This window comes from Perognathus longimembris, chromosome 3, assembly GCF_023159225.1.
Source record: "Perognathus longimembris pacificus isolate PPM17 chromosome 3, ASM2315922v1, whole genome shotgun sequence".
NCBI lineage: Eukaryota > Metazoa > Chordata > Mammalia > Rodentia > Heteromyidae > Perognathus > Perognathus longimembris.
Window position 1 is genome coordinate 120,556,520 of NC_063163.1, and position 20,466 is coordinate 120,576,985.

The following is a 20,466-nucleotide window of genomic DNA, read 5'->3' on the forward strand; positions in this document are numbered from 1 at the left end:
TTTTTGATAAATTGTTGAGTATATTCATGTTGTATTAATGGACTTCCTAGAGGAAAGGATTTGAAAAGAAGGCTAGGTGTGGTGTTCACACCTGTAATCACAGCGCTCAGGAGACTGAGGCGGGAGGGTCACAAGTCAAGGCCAACCTGAACTACACAGTCGAACTTGGTCTCAAGGGGGAAAAAATGAATAGAGAAAAAAGAAAAATTTTAAAAACTTGGCATTAAAAATGATAGGAATTTAGTTGGCCCTTCGTAGTTAAAAATACGCCCTCCTTCATCAGAGTCGGTGGGGTCCTAGGAACGTCTTTGTTTGTCCCATGGCTGGACCCTCGTTTTTCTCACCTGATATTTTGTGCTTGGTGCCTGGGCGTTTGCTGGGCGCTGTGCACATTCTCATTTCACTGTCACAACATACCGGTGACATAGTGGCTATCATCACCCTTGCCTTAAAGCTGAGGAAACGGAGATGTGGGAACGTAGGGAATCTATGAAGTCACACCACACACACACACACACACACACACACACACACACACACCCTGTATAGTGACAGTGTACTCTCTCCTCGTGGACAGTACATGGGTAAGGACAGAGATTTTGCAGTTGGACCCCTTTGTCCCAAGACCCCCAGCACTCTTCTAACACCATTCCCCTGCATAAACCAAAACATCGCCAGGAAATGCAAACTTGGAACTTTGGGATTTGTCCCTTCTCCCTCTCCTTGACCATACAATTTTGTAAAAGTAGATCTAACTGTAAAATTCCCCAAAGCAAAATGCAGCCAATCACACTACTTTTTTTTCTGCTGAAGGATTCCTCTATTTTGGATACTAAGTCACATTTAAAAATTGCAACACCGCCGGAGTGCAGTTAACCCGTGTTGCTTCATATTCCTGATGCTGCAATGGCCTACAGCTCCATGTCTTCATAAAGGACCAGAAGAGGCTGGCGAACAGCCCGGGAGAGTGTGAGCTCCAAGGTGCCCGGCCGCAGAAGGGCCCTGCGCAAGGCGCGACGAGGGAGGCCAGGAGAGCTCGTATCTGAAGAAATGGCGATGTCCAACCTGAAGACACTTCCACTTCTCGGACTTCTCTGCATGCACCTTTGCAGGGCCTTTCCGGTGCCTTCTGAGCACCCCGCTGAAAAAAATGCAAAAACTGTTCAGGTATTAATTGGGTGGGTGAATGATTTGCTCATTACTGGAATATTATGAGGGCTGCTCTTTAGTTCTAGTCTCTTTAGGCTGAAAGAAATTATCTGGATGGCATTTATGAGGTTGACTTGGTTCAGCCATTTGGAGAGTGTTACGCTGGCAAGGCCGAGTCTTCAAAAATCTAGACATGAACACAAACTGCCCATCTCAAAACCAGCTAGGAATCCTCGAAGGAGGAATGGTTTTATTCATAAAAACTAAATATAACTTTCTTTCTTTCCTACAATTTTCCCTTGCAATATACCTGCAATTCAGTTACTACTAACTGGGGTGGGAGTGTATCGTAGCTCAGTGGTAAAGTAGCTGCCTAAGGTCTTGGGTTTGATTCCCAGCACCAATTTTTGTTAAGTAAAGATAGCAGTTACAACATGTTACTACATAGAAGTTACTACTTCTGCTCCTGTATTAACATTTCTTTGTAGTCAAAAGTGTGGAAGAGGGCATGAGGATGGAAGATTATAATTAACTAAAATCAAATACATTGTGTTATCTGATTTCCCATCACCAGATTGTAGATGGTTTATAAGCTGCCAGAAGCAAAACGAACAGTTCAACGCTCAGTATCTTCCCTTGATAAGAGAAAAAGAAGAGGGGGAGGAAGAAGAGGAGGGGGAGGTAGTCTCCGTGCACATTGTGTGTGTGACACCATCCTCATCCTCTCTGAGACCTCTACTTCATGGATAAACTGCCAGAGCTCTGGAGGACCATGTTTCTGTGTGTCTGTTATTAGTCCTGGTATAAACTCTTGCTTAACTCTTGAGTGACTTGGAGAAAAGAAGTACAAAATGCCCAGAAAGTGGAAAGCCATTTCACAGCAAGAATTCTCATACGCTTCTTTTGTCCAGAATTACCTAGAAAAGTTCTACCAGTTACCAAGCCTCCAATACCGGTCTGCAAGAAAGAACAGCGCTAGTATGATTGCTGAGAAGCTTAAGGAAATGCAGCGGTTCTTTGGGTTGAATGTGACCGGGAAGCCGAGTAAGGAAACTCTGGAGATGATGGAGAAGCCTCGCTGTGGAGTGCCGGATCGGGGCGATTTTATGCTGACCCCAGGAGACCCCAAGTGGAAGCGCACGGATCTGACATACAGGTAATAGTCCCAGCATTCCAGTGACTGGTTCCTTACACACCAGGGCTGAGGATACTCCAGGGATGGACAGAGAAATGCTCTTACTCGGCAGAGTATAAATAGTGAATGAAAGGTAGGCATGTGTGGGAATGGAAGGACTGAGAGTCCCCTGGGTTCTTCTAACTCGAGTTTGCCATTTCTTTCTTCCCCAACATTCTAAAGAAGAGTTGACCATAAGAGGTGCTATCTTCCCTTCTCTTCTCTCCCTCTCTGTCTCTCTCTGTGTGTCTCTCTCTGTGTGTGCACGTGTGTGTGTGTGTGTGTGTGTGTGTGAGTACTCACTTTAAGATAAAAATGAAAGGCTTATTCATTGCCAGCATTGTTGGCCACCTTTCTTTAGGTCTCATTATTAATAATGACGCTATACATTCTATGCAGAACACCACTCACCCAGCAGCAAACGAAATGCTTTATGTGACTTAATAGGAGGGACATTTTCTTGCCCTCAGTTCCTGAGTGAGGACCTGATGTTGAAAGATGGGTAGGAACTGATCCAGACCCTTGTCCGTCTCAGGCTGGACCCTGGCCCTCCCTGCTTGTATCTTCCCCAGCGGTCACAGGTCACGCAAGCAACTTGCTCCAGCCTGTGGAGGGCGGGCCACCGCACGCAATAACCACCCCTCCATGCCCCTTCTTGTTTGAAGGATTCTCAATACCCTGCAGTTGCCGAGGGCTGAGGTGGAAAGAGCGATCGAGGACGCCTTCGGAGTGTGGAGCAGGGCATCGCCCCTCACTTTCACCAGGATCCCGCAGGGGGAAGCGGACATCCACATTGCCTTTGTCCGCAGAGGTAGGCACGCGGCAGCCACGCGGTTTTGCTCTCCCTGGCCCTCCTGGGACTCGGGAGCTTACCACAGGTTGTCCTGTTTCAGATCATGGTGACAATTCTCCATTTGATGGGCCCAATGGAATCCTCGCTCACGCCTTTCAGCCCGGCCCAGGAATTGGAGGAGATGCTCATTTTGATGCAGATGAAACATGGACACAAAACTCCACCAGTAAGTTCTCCAAGGTTCTGTCCACATTCCACTTCGGAATTCACCTCCCCCACCACACACCTGTGCGTGCATACGCACACCTACTCCTTGTCTTGTAATATTGACTTTAAAAGAACATTTAAACTTTTTACCATGGTAAAGTCAATTCAGGTGTTTTTTCTTTTAATGCTCATTTCTTAGGCAGTCAGTCATTTTCATGCTACTATGACAGGACACCTGAAACTAGGAGTTGAATCAAGAAATAATTCCCGGGGCTGGGGATATGGCCTAGTGGCAAGAGTGCTTGCCTCGTATACATGAGGCCCTGGGTTCGATTCCCCAGCACCACATATACAGAAAATGGCCAGAAGTGGCGCTGTGGCTCAAGTGGCAGAGTGCTAGCCTTGAGCAAAAGGAAGCCAGGGACAGTGCTCAGGCCCTGAGTCCAAGGCCCAGGACTGGCCAAAAAAAAAAAAAAAAAAAAAAAAAAAAAAAGAAAGAATTCCCGCATGGTTTCAGAGCCTGCAGCCTCTAAGGTGCTGGCATCTGGTGAGGTCCTTCGTGTGTCATTCTCACGCAGCAGAAGGTAAAAGGTCAAGAAAGGACCAAAGAGAACAGACTGGAGCCTCAAGCCCTTTCCTGATGGCATTCACCTACACAGCACTGTTGCTGGAGAGATTCCCTTTCTAGCATATGGATTTATGAGAGAGACTTTCAAACCATAATAGACAGGGATCCAAAAGCCCCGGATCACGGCCAGATCCCGCCCAGCCCCTGCGCATCCAAGTGCTGGGTGTGGGTCCTGTTCACGCAGCCTCCGGGACGCTTCCCGCTCGGCAGGGGCGCAGCTGAGTAGCTGCCACAGAAAGTACACGGCTCACAAAACCTAGGTGTACCTCCACTGCCTTTAGGCAGGTCTCTAAAAAGCATTCGGAAATGGAATGGGGTTTGAGAAGGCCTATTTATCAGAAGTAATCAGGATTATCTAGAAAACTGTCCTATTTCAGAAAGTTACACATTCACTCTAGTTACTTTGTTTCCCAGGAGCACTTTTTCAGGGGTATATAGCAATCTGCTCCTACCAGGAAAAGCCTGTGACAAGAATGTCTAGGCTGTCTGGAGGACCACATGGTAATGAGAGTATGCCAGAAAGCCATTTTCAATAATAAGAGGAGATGCACCTTCTACTTTCTCCCACCATTTTCTTATAATCAATATTGTGTACATGTTCATCATAATTTCCCATGACTCTGTGTTCCCATAGCCCTAGCCACTAGCTCAGGTGTCCATTACCTCTTGCCTTCCCTACTGGTATACTTACATGCTTTCTCCCCTGTCCAGTCTCTGCTCTGTAACTGTTCTTGCCAGACAAAGCAAGGAGCATCTTTGGAGAACCTTTCGTCCATCGTAATGCTGCCTGTTTAAAAGTATCTGTCTACAGAATTGGTGCCAAATTAGGTCTAATTCTTTGCCTTGGCATTGAAGACCCTGAGTGGTTTTCTACTCTCTTCCTGCTGGCCTGCCTTCCTGACTGACATTCCCCAGCCACACTGTGAATTGTCTGTTTCCAGGGTACACGCTAGCCTTCCTCCACGCTTGCTCACTTGGCTTCTTCTTCCTTCTTCTTCCCTCACTCTCAAGCCTTCTTCAGAAACACCTGTCATTTGTCCATTCTATGACAAGGGTCATCTCCTCTACAGATGGTAGCCGGCCTGTCCATCTTCTTCCTAAATGGCCCCACTTGTCCTTGCATTTTAGATTACAACTTATTTCTTGTTGCTGCTCACGAATTCGGCCACTCCTTGGGGCTTTCTCACTCCTCTGATCCTGGAGCCCTGATGTACCCCAACTACGCTTTCCGGGAGCCCAGCACCTACTCACTCCCCCAAGACGACATCAACGGCATTCAGGCCATCTACGGTAAGACCACCTGAAGAACCACGCACATGTGCGTACTTTTATCTTGGGCTCTATTTTGATGTCCATTGCCTTAAAGGAAATGTTGGAGGCTAAGGGCGGTGATGTTTTCCTGTAACCCTAGCACTCGGGAGACTGAGAGAGGAGGGTTACAAGTCTGAGGCCAGCCTTGGCAGTAAAGTCCATGAGGTTCCATCTCAGCCAAAGAAGCTGTGTATGGTGGCACGTGGGACTATTCTTTGTGAACTTCCAAGAGTGATGAGCCCTACACTAACTCTGTTTCTTGATTTTCACACATGTATGCGTGCGCGTACACACACACACCCCACCAAAAACCCCATCCTTTCTTTGCTTACTGGTGTTTTAAATTCTCTTAGCTATTAATATGGCCCTTTGTTCCACAGTGAGTAAACCTCTTAAGATACAAATTCTTACAGAAAAGATACTGACCTAGATCTACAGCTCTGTACTGAAGTATACAAGAGTGAAGTCAGACCCTTGCTAGCACGTGACTACTGATAAGGGAGGAGGAAGTAGATAATGAATGACCACAAAAGCAGAAGGGGGAACTAAGAAGGGGGAGGAGGAAAATACTAGAATTTAAAAGGAAAGAACATGGAATTCAGATTTCTATACTTTCCAACTTTACCTGGAACACATGTAGAACTATTGTTGCTCTCATTTTTTTTTTCTGCACTGGGGTTTGAACTCAGGTCCTTACACGTGCTAGGTGGGCACTCTACCATTGGATCCATGTACTCAGCCCCCATCATTTCTCTTATTAGACAAACTAAACATTTAAGCAGTGACCAGTGCCTTGCCTCCTCTCCACATGAAGCCCCCACGTCCTGCAAATTGTCTGGAGTGGACTTAGCTGATGTTTCCACCCCCTCCCAGGACCTTCACGGAACCCCATCCAGCCTACGGGACCTAGCACACCCAGAGCCTGCGATCCCGAATTGACATTTGGTGCTGCCACCACGCTCCGTGGAGAAATACTCTTCTTTACAGACAAGTACAGAACTGTGCCTTTCCTCAACTTCTTGCGCTGGCACACCTTAAAACTGGGTCACTAAAGAAGACCTGTTGACATCATCACAGATGGTGCCTGACGGCTTCAGGAATCAGCCATAAGCTTACGCCTAAAACATCATCCCCGTCTGTTCAGCTCAGTCCAGTTACTGCCCATATCACTTCACAAGCGCCGAAGATTTCAAGGTCCCCATGAGTCTGGGCTGCTCGCTGAGCTGGCAACTGCACACCGTGCGCTGCTCCCACTCCCCGAGCCGTCACAGGGGCCTTCCTCGCCCGGAATCCCGGGGGGTGGCTGCGGGGCTGCGCCCACGAGCGCGCTCGTCAGCGTGTGTGTCCCTGTGTTCCGTCGTCAGGTACTTCTGGAGGCGACACCCTCAGCTGCGGCAGGTGCAGCTCAACTTCATCTCTCTGTTCTGGCCAGCCCTGCCGAGCGGCCTTCAGGCTGCCTACGAGGACTTCGATAGAGACCTGGTGTTCCTGTTTAAAGGTAGCTTCCTAGGCTTGCCTTCTTACTCTAGTTCTTCCCGAGGAGCAGGGGCGGGCACGGGTCCTCTGGTCACTAACGGCCACGTGGACTTGAGCGGGCCGCACAGTCTCCAGGCCCCCAGGCCCTCATCCACGCAATGAGAACGCCACGTCTGGAGAATTCCCCTCCTCACACAACTCACAGCTTTCTGAGATTCCTCAAGGTGATCACTTAGTTTCCGCAGAAAAGCGACAGGCGACGAGACATCAGCTGTGGGTCCCTGACTGTCAGGCTAGGAAGTGTGGACGTGGAGGAGCCACGGGGCTGCTGTGGGCCCTGTGAACGCCTCTCTGTGGACACAGAACGTTCTTTGCTGTGCAACCCGGCAGGCAGGCAATACTGGGCTCTGAGCGGCTACGACATCCAGCCCGGTTACCCCCGGGAGATCTCGATCTACGGCTTCCCGCACGCCGTCCAGGCTATCGATGCCGCCGTCGCCTATGCGGGAAAGACGTACTTCTTCGTGAATGATCAGGTCTGGAGGTGAGATGAGCTGCTTTTTGGGTTTTTTTTTTTTCAACTAGAAGTTGGAATCTGTGTTTCCCTGCCTTGTTTACAAGCCAGCAATGATCGGGCAGCTGAAAATTTTTAAAAATCTAGGTGGTCTTTGATTGCTTTAGTGGGAATAATAATGCTTTTTCACAAAATGGTTGATGTTAAATGTAGCTTCTGTAATTTCCATTTTTACCAAATCGTAGTGCCTGAAGGGAAGGAAGTATTAAGGATTCTATATCATAAAGCCACACACAGGCTCATAAAACACCAGGGTGGAGCAAAAGAGAGACAAGAGCAGACCAGTCTCTGACGTGGAGTGAAATTCCAATATGGCCAGATAAATTATGTCCAGAAAATCTGCACGCATTGGTGTGCAAGATAAACTCATCATCCACACTATACATGCATGTGCATGGGTGCCACATATCAACTAGGTACGAGCTAGACGAGATGCAAGCTCTTACTCTGGGAAATGGCGGAATCCTGCCTTAGAGTTTATAATACTTGTATATTTTATAAGTAAATATGTAGCCTTAGAAACAGGCCCTTCCTAATCTCAGCAAATGGAAGGGTGAATGAGAATACATTTTACAACATGCATACAATTAAAAGAAATCTTGTGTTGATTTTAAATCCTGTAACATTTTGTCCTTACCAGATACAACAACCAAAGGCAATCCATGGAACCAGGTTATCCTCAAGTTGTGTCAAGTGTTTTCCCAGGATTAGAAAGTAGAATTGATGCCGTTTTCTTGCAGGATCGTAAGTAGGAAGAAAACTATGATCAAATCTGTTTAAAGTTGAAAATGGGGCTGGGAATGGGAATTAGCGGTTGAGCGCTTGCCTAGCATGCATGAAGCCCTGGGTTCGATTCCTCAGTACTACATAAGCAGAAAAGGCCAGAAGTGGCACTGTGGCTCAAGTGGTAGAGTGCTGGCCTAGAGCAAAAAGAAGCCAGGGATAGTGCTCGAGCCCTGAGTTCAAGCCTCGGGACTGGTTAAAAAAAGAAAATCTGAAAATGGTATATTTTCATTTGAGTGTTATGTTTGAGCAGGGACCAGAGTTATAGTTTGAAGGTGTCTGAGATCTTCTATCAGCTAATTCAATATATTATCTCTTTTTTTTTTAATAGATTTCTTCCTTTTCTTCAGTGGGCCAAGATACTATGCATTTGATCTTCTTGCTCGTAGAGTTACCAGAGTTGCAAGAAGCAATTTATGGCTTAATTGTAGATAAAGAAGCAAGATCAGAAGTACTTCTACGCCCTTACTACGGACCTTGCATGTCCACGCACTGTCCTGCGGATTCTTCTCTCACTGCTGAACAACAAAAAATGTTCTCTCCACCACCACACTCACCGGGACCATTCTCAGTGAGAAGACACTTGGGAGCTCCCATCGTCGGCCCAGGCTCAGTCTGTTCTCTGGTATTCCATCTCAGTTTAGTGGGGCCGTCACACAAGGGTGGGAGTGTACCTCGCGTGTCCCCTCAGAGCTCATGAACACATTACCATTTGTCTGACTTCTGTCTCTCACAATCGCATTGCTTTCTTCTCTCACTTAAAATATTCCTGAGGGGCTGGGGATATGGTCTAGTGGCAAGAGTGCTTGCCTCGTATACATGAAGCCCTGGGTTCGATTCCTCAGCATCACCTATATAGAAAATGGCCAGAGGTGGCGCTGTGGATCAAGTGGCAGAGTGCTAGCCTTGAGCAAAAAGAAGCCAGGGACAGTGCTCAGGCCCTGAGCCCGAGGCCCAGGACTGGCAAAAAATAAAATTAAAATTAAAAAAATAAAATAAAATATTCCTGACTTTCTCTAACATCTCTTACATATATATATACATATATATATATATATATATGCTGCATGCAGTTTAGCACTGAATTTGGGTTAGCGGTACAGCTTATAAACCACGTAAAGAATAAATCAGGCTCTTACAGAAATTGTGGTGCTATTTTTTTCACTCTTGGGAAGAAATAAAGAGGATTTAAGTTGTGGTTTGAATTGCGTCCCTCCCAAGAAGCATATTGAGGCTATAGATGTGGGTTTTGATGACTGTGAACTTATTTGGAACCAGGGTTTTTGTAGCTGCAATTAATTGAGATAACATTGCTCTAGATTAAGGTGGGCCCTTAATTTATATGGCTTTTGTTCTTATAAAAAGAGGAAAAGACTATGGGATGTAGCTCAGTGCCAGAACATTTTCCCAGCATACATGAGGTCCTGGGTACCATCCCTAGCACCCCTCAGGAGAATAACAACATGGAGGATGTCTTGGCTACCATTCAAGGAAGAAAACCCTGAAAAGACAGAGCCTGCGATTGGGATGATGCACCTATGAGCCAAATAGTTCCAGGACTGCCAGCAACCACCCCAAGATGGGGGAAAGGCTAGGAAGGAACTTCTCCTAAAGCCTTCAGACATGGACCCTGACCCTGAGGTACTTCTGAGCTTGGTCTTCCAGCCTTCATGACTGTGAGAGAATAAATGTATATTGTTTTGTGCCACCCAATGTGTGTTATTTTGTATATCTGCTCTTAAGAGGAGGAACCATCAGTGCTGAGGTGAAGCCCTGCTAAGGATTACTGGGTGTCTTCCAGGAGAGTGGCAAAAAGGAGAGGTCCCGCTTCCTCTCCTGCCTCCTTCAAAATGAGCCCTAGAGGCCAGGAATTTTACTTGGGGTTTACTTAGGGTTCTTAAGCTGCGGTACGAAGGTTTTATTCAGGATTAAGTCGAGGAAGAAATCTGGGACATTTACACATGCGGTGCTAATATTTGGAAAGGAAATGTTAACACATGGTGGGAAAGGGTAAGCACATCACAAGAGGTGTTATCTCATCTGAAAGTGGCGCATGTAAAGAAAAGAGCATTGAAATCAATCCAAAGGACTGTCTCTAACCATACCTTTACTTCTCATAGTAACCCTGGCCTTCCGAGGCCTCTGCATTCTGTGTCTGTTATGAGTTCTGCGTCTTGCCAGTCAATTGCCTTCTTCATCAAACCCACGGCTCCATCCTCCATGGCAGTCTACTGGTGGATTACCCTCTTCAGAAAACACTTCCCACGGCTCATTCTGCTGCTTCCTTCTTCTCACAGAGATGGTAGATGAGTAGATGGCTCCCTTCAGGAGGCTGGGGCACAGATGGCATAAAAGGAGGGAGGGAGGAGGAAGTCCCCTAGTGCAGCCTCTCTGTCTGTTTCTATTTGCCCCCCACACACACCACCTCTCCCTACTTAGCTGCTGTAAGGTGAGCAACTTTTCTCTACCACTCCCCTTTTACCATGGCTCGGAAACAATGAAGCCACCATGATGGACTGAGTCCTCTAATACCATGAACCCCAAGTAATCCTTCCTCCCTGAAATTGGACTCTCCTGTATTTGGCCACAGCAACACACCACCTGACAAACACATCAGTCTTCTTAACCCCCACTGTGCACTTGGCTACTTGCTGCTTGGTCTTGGTATAAGTTCAAATTCACCAACCTGACTGCATTCACCATAACTGTATTGTTAGAATCATCTGGGCTTGATGAATGCTTTCAGATCAGATCAGCATGCTCTGATTCAAGATACTTTATGGTTTCCTTCAGAAAAAAATCACTTCATATACTCACAGGAATTCGTGAATAGGAAAAACTAACAACATTGCAAGGAGAAAACTAACTTGGAGACTCATTTCCTAGAATGTTCACTTCAATAATAAACAACGTGCTTAGTAAACAATGCCAGATTATGATTGTGAAATCAAGTCTATCAAAGGAGAAAAGCAACTTGTAACATACTTCATGATGAGTTTCCTTTGCTGTTATTAATTAAATGATAATGCAAACCAATTCATGCCACGTCTCACTGCTTACTTTCTAAATTCTGTACACACAGGATTAGGCTTCAACTGAAGAGAAAGAGGAATGAAGAGCCACTGGCCTTTACCTTTGTTTCTTATAACATTCTCTTCTGCATTTCCAAAAGACCTGAAGGTTGAGAATGAGGAAGACAAGCAGCTGGCTCAGGTACTGAAATTTTGTCAGCTAATAGTAATTTTCATTTTCTTGCCCTTCTCAGATCCTAAGAAGATAGCAAATTTCAGCAAGAGTCCCAGACTTTCTTTTGAGAAGGAATTGATTTCTATTTACCTAAAGACATCAGCGACAGTGGGAAAGAGGGAAAGCAAGAAAGACGGGAAGCCAAATTTGCTAAAACTTTTAAAAAGTGGTCACAAGTGTAGCAGTATTTAGTGAAAGGAGGAAGGGGCAGTCCTACAAAGAGTAGAGATCTCTATAATCATAATTTAAGACAACCAGAACAGAAGGACCTAATGTCCAACGGAGTGTGTGTGTGTGTGTGTGTGTGTGTGTGTGTGTGTGTGTGTGTACATTGCTTTGGAAATTCCTCTTAAAAGTCAGTGCAGTTAATTTGTAATATTTGATAAATAAAATAAATATGAAAAACAGTTCATCAGCTATCTCTTCTAGAATTTTCTCTAAAATTCTAAATGTAAGGAACAGCAAAAGTATGTCCGGTGTGTTGTTCTTTGATAGGTAGGTGTTCCATTCTGTTCTGTGGAAGTTTGAAGTTTTAAGGGCTATGTGGTTTGGCTAATTCTGGTCACTCACAAATCAACTGATTCTTGGACCTGAAAGATTGAGATGAGTCCTTTCTTTCCCCTTTCTGTCCTTCCTTTCCTCTTTCCCTCACTGTTCATTTCCTTCTTTCCCTCTCTATTGCCAAAACGTGTGTGTGTGTGTGTGTGTGTGTGTGTGTGTGTGCATGTATGCGCGTGCGTGTGTCAGGCTATCTTATTTTATCCTGAGATGGAAATTTGCTCTCTTGGAGTCAGTGCTTCTTTCTGTCTTTTTGGCCAGGCATATCTCAGCCAGTTCTACTCTCCTGAACTAGAAGGGAGTCATCTCACTCAAAGCAAGAACAGAAGCCTCCTAGATGGCAAGATTCGGGAAATGCAAGCATTTTTTGGTTTGACAGTGACGGGGAAACTGGACTCAAGCACTCTTGAGATCATGCGGATGCCCAGGTGCGGGGTACCCGACGTGGGGCAGTACGGCTACACCCTGCCTGGGTGGCGAAAACATCACCTCACCTACAGGTAACGCTTTCACCAAGGGAACACGAGGGTCACCTCCAGGACACAAGGGTTCATCCCACTGACAGTTGCCACGTGCACGCGCGTGTGTGTGTGTGTGTGTGTGTATGTGACTTCACAGATTTCCTATGTCCCATCCTCACTGCACACCTGTGAAGCAGGCTTTGGTGGAACTGCCCCCCCCCCCCCCCGATGAGCAGAGACCCGAAATCAAAAGGTGATTTCCCATAGCCCCAGTTACCTGGGAGACGGGCTCCAGCCGCGAGGCTCTGCCTTCCGCTGTGAACGGGCAGGTGCAGGGGCACCGCCAGTGAGCGGACACGCCGAGAGGCAGCATGGAGCTGCACGGGGAGACTGGGAAAGCCCTGGAGGGCAGGCAGCTCAGGTGAGAGCTGCCCCAGCTTGGAGAGGCCCCAGGGTGGAGGATGGGGTCTGCCCTCAGGCATCTCAAGGGCAGGGACGTTGAGTTACTTCTAGAACGTAGAGGATGCGTGGCCCCTGCCTGGAAAACAAGACGCAGCCGCTCTGGAGCCGTTTACTGAATCTTAAGACTTGAGATAACAGACCGGACTTACCAAGGAAGGAAATACAAGCAAGAGAAAAAACAAACCTTCTGTAGGGTAATTCTCCGTGGCTCCCATGACACAACACAGGATGCATGCACGTCACTCTGTACACAGCCACGCGAGACAGTGAATCCCAGCCTTGTGAAAAGACATTGAATACATTCGCATACAGTCAGGGTGTGTTCTTAAGGAAATCTTTGAACCTCTTTGAACCTGCTCTGTAAGAGTAGTAATACCACCTGATTCCCAAGGAAGATGAAAGCCTTCACTTACATACCATATAATTATAATGCAGTGATGGCAAATGAAGTGACATGCAGATGTCATGTTATATGAAAATTACTCGAGTGAGGTGAGTTGCAGATGTGAGGTAATGGTGCAATATCAAGTGTTACTAAAGTCTGTGATTCGTAAGGTACAAATTAGTGTTTGTAGCAGGTGTGTACGCATGTATATACATATACATATACATATACACACACACACATATATACATATGTGACCAGCCAGTGCCATCTACGTTCTCATGCATTTTTTTTTCAGAATAGTGAACTACACTCCGGACATGGCCCGCGCTGGTGTGGACGAGGCCATCCACAGAGCTTTAGCGGTGTGGAGCAAGGTCACCCCTCTGACATTCACCAAGGTCTCCCGGGGCACTGCAGACATCATGATCGCCTTTAGGACTCGGGGTAAGGTTTCCTACAGAGAAACGTGGGCTAATTTTCGTCTCGGGAGGTTTCTGGAAGAGGCTGATCTTTGTCCCCATGGATTGTCCCTCTCAGTCCATGGCTGGTGTCCCCGGTACTTCGACGGCCCCTTGGGAGTCCTTGGCCATGCCTTCCCTCCTGGTCTGGGTCTGGGTGGTGACACTCACTTCGATGAGGATGAAAAGTGGACGACCACAGATGAGGCAGGTGAGTCTGAGTCGCCTTTGTAAGAAGTTTGTGTTATTCTAAAGCATATCTGCCACGAGTAGCTTTGCAACTAGTTGCCTTTTAATTCTAAATGTCTTCATTTCTCCAGTTTTCTATGTTCCGAGAGGGCACTACTGGGAGTGTCCAATATCTATTTGAACAGTTGTGCTTGCGTGGCCCACGCACTATCTGAACCATGCCCGCACAGATTTGCCAGTCCTGGTATGACCACAGCTTTCTTCACAGGTCCGCAATACCTGAGGGCCCACTCCATGCCTAACACTGAGGCCTGGCTCCCAGCATCCCAGGAAAGCCCAAGCTGTAGCTCTCTGCTGGGCAGAGAGGCTTCAGTATCCATTCTTGACCAAATGACTCCAGACAGTCAGTTTGAGTCAGTTTGAGTTAATGTAAAACAAAGCTAATGGCGCACAACAGTCTGTTCTTCCATGTATAGTGAGGCTGGCAGAGCGATCTGGGCTAACCAAGCGACAAGCAGCAAGGCAGTCTGGGATTGGTCCCTGCTGTCGCCTCATGAGTTAGCATCGCAAGCAGATCAGATGACGAAGGGAGAACAGAGTCATTCAAGCAACTGAGAGGCAGATTAAACCACATCTGCTGTGCATCTTCTGCTTAGACATATCCCAGTCCTTCTTAAGGCACTATGACTGTGCTCTGACAGTTACAGGAGAGAGAGTGTAGCACTTGCCAAAATGAGGGTTGGAAAGCCTTGCTCAGATATCTAGAGACATAAATCAAAGATGTCACTATCTTTCCATCCTTGAAAATGAATATGACCCAAATTGCTCTAAGTCCTGCCAAAGGGATGTACGAGATAAATTATTAATAAGTTTCTGGACCCAAGTTGGCAGGGCTTGCTTGCCTGAAGGAGTCAGGGGACAAATACAGCTTTCAACCAAGTTCTGGGGAGATCCCCAGGCAGCCCCTCTAAAACAGTCAGCTTTGACCACTTGGTTACAGTCCCTCTGAGTAGAAGGAAGCCAGAGCGGGAATACACTGGGCAGAAGGAATGGAAGTGTAGATGGGAGAGAACATAACACAGATGAGAAGTGGAGCAACATAATATGGCTCCCTAGCAAAAGGAAAAATGAAATACAAGGCTAGGAAAAGACAAGGACCAGACCACGGTGGCCGTGCAAAGGAACTTGGACATTATCTCATAGATTAGGGAGAATCTGGAGAATATCAGTAGGTGTAACATGTTCACATACTGCCAAGTGAAGCAGCAACAATCAAATCCTGGTGACATCATTTTAAAAAATAATGCTATTCATTCCTGAGTCACTGCTTACAAGTCATTTACCTACAATGGGTTAAACTTCTCCATAATGTGACTAATACTAATTATTAGTGTTGAAATGCCTCCCAAATAGATGATGGTACATGTGCACTATAACAACTCCTGTACAAAGATTTTCCCTCATTTGCTACTTTCTAACTTTCAAGAAATCATTCTCTCTCTCTCTCTCTCTCTCTCTCTCTCTCTCTCTCTCTCTCTCTCTTCCCTCCCTCTCTCACTATGAGTGTGCCCATGGCCTTGACCACGCTAGGCAAATAGCAAGCAGTCTACCACTGAGGAACATTCCCAACAACCGTTTTGATCAACTGGTTTCTCATGTTTTCTCTCTCTCTTTTTTAATTAAGGCTTCAACTTGTTCCTTGTCGCTGCTCATGAGTTTGGTCACTCATTGGGGCTCTCTCACTCCAATGATCAAACAGCATTGATGTTCCCGAATTATGTCTCCCTGGACCCTAACAGATATCCACTTTCTCAGGATGATATCGATGGAATCCAATCCATCTATGGTGAGGAAAGTGACAAGCCTAAAGGTGTGACTAAACTAAATAGGAAGCTTTTCAGAAAGGAAATTGAGAAAGTTGCTCTGTGAAATTATTATCATGGGGTAATTATTTGCTCGGGTGAAATCTGTATGTAGACACATTTCCTCGTGCCTTCTTAATCTGCTGTGGTATTTCTGTTCATATCGAAGGAGGTCTACCTAAGGCAACCTCCAAGCCGAGGACACCAACTGTACCCCACGCCTGTGACCCTGATCTGACCTTTGATGCCATTACTACCTTGCGCAGAGAAGTCATGTTCTTTAAAGGCAGGTAAACCTATTCCCTTAACACACAGTCACCTATGGGGAGTTTTCTATCCCAGGAATTTGGGACAGAGAGAACCTTGGGAACTGCCCATGCGCGTGCCCCTTACTTGACGCATTATGACTACACACTGTTTCAATGTTTTGCCATGTGCATATGTCCTGGACTCTAAAAAATTTGTTTTGAAATGTTGTAAAGCAACTTTCTGAATGATCATACCATAAGAATGTGAAGTAGAGTATACTTTTGGTGACTTTTTGGCCAAAGTAAAGCGTTCATCCAGAAGTGTTACTTAACTACTTTATGCTTGACATCAGAAGCCTATCAGGAAACTTTTCACGAATTTTTGCTAACAAGTTCAGTCATATTGACATTGCAGGCATTTTTCCATGAAAATAAGAAACCACTAAAAAAAAGTCCTCTCCTCTCAACCAAGAGCCAGCTATTAAAAACAAGCCAGCATAGCACACCTCTTGCCAAGTCTTAATATTTCATCAGTGAAATATTAACTGTAGCAGGAAGTTCTCTATGTTCATCTACTTCATTTACCATATATAACTTACTGATTTTAATCGCCATCTACACTGTGTTCCAACTATGTGACCATGACTATTTTCAGAGCCAAGTATCAGGACATACGCAATTTGATTAGCATCTTGGGGGCGGGGGAGAACATTTGAAATGGGGCTCCTTTCAGCAGGACTGTCCACCACTACACAAGTTATCACACAGGGCTACCTGGAAATGGAAGGGGAAGGCAGGGATTTCTCAGCTATCACTCACAGATTTATGGTTTTATAGGCAGAAGGAAATCCTGAGGAAATACTTTGGCACGCCAGTAACAACATTTCTTCATTCCAGGAAACATCAGCATCAAATATTCCTCTTAGAATGCTCGGTGCTGGCTTAGCATGTTGGATGTCACTGAGCACTCAAGACCCAGTTTTGTAAGATTTCCATGGATAGTTTGGCACTCGAAGCATGCCAGAGAGTACACACAATGATATGTTCTTTCCTCGGTAGTCCAACGGATAGATCTGAACTTGCAATCACCTAAATTCTGAAGGGAAAGTTTGTTGACTCTCTAAATTACTTGAGAATGCTACCTACCAACCCTTTCCTGTGATATACAGACCGTGTACCTATTGTGGGTCTATGCTGTAGATAGAGACTGCCTACATAACGTAGGTCTGTGATGTAAATATACTCACTACATATGTAACACAGGTGTGATGTGGATATACAGACTGCCCGTATATAACCTAGGTCTGTGATGTAGATATATTGACTACTTATGTAACATAGGTCTGTGATATAGATTTACAGGCTGCATACATAATGTAGGCTTTGTTTGTTGAACACAGGCACTTATGGAGGATCTATTACGATATTGCTGATGTTGAATTTGAACCAATTGCTTCATTATGGCCATTTTTGCCAGCTGATCTGCACGCGGCATATGAGAACCCCAAAGATAAGATTCTGGTTTTTAAAGGTAAATTTGCCGATCAGGACTCCTCTCCCCCTGCCTCTGGATGCCAGGTCTTTTGGTGTCAGGAATATAATCTTCATGTGGGAGCCAGTGGACACGGCTTCTGCCCTCATCTTAGGTTCTTGTCAAAAAGAAAACTAAGCCAGGCCCTGGGGGTGGCTCACACCTGTAACCCGACCTACCAAGAGATTGAGGTCTAAGGGCTGCAATTTGAAGCCAGCCCGGGCAGGAAAGTCTGTGAGCTCCTTATCTCCCATAAGTGACAAAGGAAAAGCCAGAAGTGACCCGGTGGCTCAAGTGGTAGAGTGCTAGCCTTGAGCAAAAGAGTTCAGGGCTAGCACCTAGGCCCTGAGTTCGAGCCCCAGGACTGGCACACACACAGAAAAAGAACAACTGTCCTGGGGTTCTCTGTGGCTGTGATCATAAGAGAAATGTATATAATAAAAATCTAAAAGGTCCTCTCTTCGACCTAGTAATGGCAATCTCACTCTCTTTTATAGGGTTATAATATTTAAAAATAGCTACTGTGAATTTCATACAAACAATAAATAATTTTAATATATGTATGCCTTTGTAATATTTTAGATAGGCTTATACCAGAAGTTATTCATTGTTCATCTGAAATTCAATTGTAACTGAGTTTCCCATTTATTCCAGCAACCTTACTTTTATTTGCATCTCACCAGATAATGGGCCTTTGAGAACATACAAGGCTGAAATTTAGAATGTGTCAAAACTTAATTATTGACAGCCGATTAGAAGTAATCTCAAAAGTGAAGCTGGTTGAGGAGGGTAGCTTATTAGTCACTACTGTTATGTGTTCTTCATATAATAGTGGTAATAGAGGAAGGACAGGGGAAGGACAAATGAAGGCATGGAATGACTAAGCCCCAAAGCTGAGAGGAACTAGGCACCTAGTTATTTTTAAACTCCTCACAGCCTTGGTTTCTCCTTCCAGGACATAGATCAGAAGATAATCACTTTTGCTTCTCCCCAGATGAAAACTTCTGGATGATCAGTGAGTACGCTGTCCTGCCAGACTATCCCAAATCGATCTACAGCCTTGGCTTTCCCAGACATGTGAAAAAAATCGATGCGGCCGTCTGTGACCAAAACACAAAGAAAACCTACTTCTTTGTGGGCATCTGGTGCTGGAGGTATGTCAGCAACTGACTCCTTCATTTAATCATGGAGAAGTACCCACACAAGTACCTCTGCCACATAGACCAAAGTAAAACAACCCTGTGTTCTTCTTCAAGGTGAACTGTGTTAAAGGCAATCTCTGGTGAGTGGCATTTACTAAACTAACAGATAATTCAGTCAGCCCATTCATCTTTCTGTGGAATAAAAGATAAAGATAAAAGATGAAATAATAAGTCAAGTGATACCAGCCAAACTGACAACAATGAGAATGTAGGAAAGCTAGTTCCACAATCAGTTTAACAATTCCTCAGAATCTGAGTTCCAGTCTGACAAATGATGAGGCCTTTTCCCCTGATCACTTTCGTTGCTGTTATTGTTGTTGTTGTTTAACATAATGTAAGTGACTCAACTAACATCCTCTTCACCATATTTTTGTTGTGCATCCTAATGGATTCCTTCTGCTAGTGTTACCCTCCCCCCCCCCATATCTCTACTTGATTCTCAGTTGGAAAGTAGAAGAATGAAACTCCTTAAAACAAAATCCACCAGAAACCTTTCCCATTCATGCATGCAGGTATGATGAGGTGACCCAAAGGATGGACAGGGGGTACCCACAGAGAGTGGTGAAATGCTTCCCAGGAATCAGTCTCCGCATCGATGCTGCTTTCCAGCACAAAGGTAAGCATCAGGGTCCGAACTTTGCAGATGCTCGGAAGAGTGCATTGAATGTACAAGAGGATGGCACAAAACCTTCAACACTTTAATTTCAGTGTAATCTTGCCAGTCCCAAGTAGATTAATACAGTGATAACAATGATGCTCAAACTTATCTATATATGTATGTATATTTATTTATTATAAATATGTTATATCAAAACTTACCAAACTTTAAGTTATACAGCTTGGTGTTCGTGTGTAAAAACTATAAATTTCAAGTAGCAAGCCAAAAGGATTGTAGATGAGACCTCAGGCAATTTACCAGACACTGTCTAACTACTATATTTTCAAAGATAATTAGATCATACAGTTACCAAGTATAAAAGTGGCATGTGTCTATATAATTCTACAAGTGTCCTTGCTCTTCATAATATTATCTTTTATTCTCTATTCATAAGAAAGTATGGACATTACACAGTCATAGAAGATTATTAATCATGCTTCTCCATCTCTAGAGTTCTTCTATTTCTTCCGGGGATTAAAGCAATTTGAATATGACATAAAGGCAAGAAATATCACCAGAGTGATGAGAACCAATTCTTGGTTCAAGTGCAAAGAACCATTAAATTCATCATTTGAGTTTGGAGTCAAAGAAAAAGCACATTCAGGAGGCATAAGGATATTGTGTCATAAAACAATAAGCTTTCTTATTTTCAGTGTTGTTCATCTGTTGAAACAAATTTATAGCTCTCAATAAATTAATATAGCTAAAATAAATCTCAAGAATTCTTTTTATCTGAACTCTACCTCCAAGGAAACTAGAATCATTGTTTAATATGGAGCTGTTAGTCCTACTTCTAAACATCTATTGGTACAGATGTGACAACCATTTTGAGCTGCCTGATTCTTTTAACAAGAAGTTATCAAGTGGGGGCTGGGAATGCGGCCTAGTGGCAAGAGCGCTTGCCTCGTATAAATGAAGCCCTGGGTTCGATTCCCCAGCACCACATATATAGAAAACGGCCAGAAGTGGCGCTGTGGCTCAAGTGGCAGAGTGCTAGCCTTGAGCAAAAGGAAGCCAGGGACAGTGCTCAGGAGTTCAAGGCCCAGAACTGGCCACAAAAAAAAAAGAAGTTATCAAGTATAAAGAACATTTCTGGGCTGGTGCTGGT

General features: G+C 45.0%; 2 protein-coding genes across 2 annotated transcripts; both read left to right on the plus strand.

Moving 5' to 3' along the window:
- The first annotated feature begins 1,056 nt into the window (after window positions 1-1,056).
- Window positions 1,057-8,862, plus strand: Mmp8 (matrix metallopeptidase 8). Its single transcript, XM_048341016.1, has 10 exons — window positions 1,057-1,167; window positions 2,061-2,305; window positions 2,989-3,134; window positions 3,217-3,342; window positions 5,080-5,241; window positions 6,136-6,253; window positions 6,627-6,760; window positions 7,129-7,282; window positions 7,953-8,056; window positions 8,427-8,862. The coding sequence occupies exons 1-10, from the start codon at window positions 1,057-1,059 to the stop codon at window positions 8,528-8,530; spliced, it is 1,404 nt and encodes a 467-aa protein (XP_048196973.1). The 3' UTR covers window positions 8,531-8,862.
- A 2,344-nt stretch (window positions 8,863-11,206) lies between these two features.
- Window positions 11,207-20,051, plus strand: Mmp27 (matrix metallopeptidase 27). The gene is made up of 10 exons (XM_048341017.1): window positions 11,207-11,308; window positions 12,161-12,399; window positions 13,506-13,654; window positions 13,748-13,879; window positions 15,542-15,703; window positions 15,892-16,009; window positions 17,368-17,498; window positions 18,493-18,652; window positions 19,213-19,316; window positions 19,810-20,051. The coding sequence occupies exons 1-10, from the start codon at window positions 11,207-11,209 to the stop codon at window positions 20,049-20,051; spliced, it is 1,539 nt and encodes a 512-aa protein (XP_048196974.1).
- Window positions 20,052-20,466: the final 415 nt, after the last annotated feature.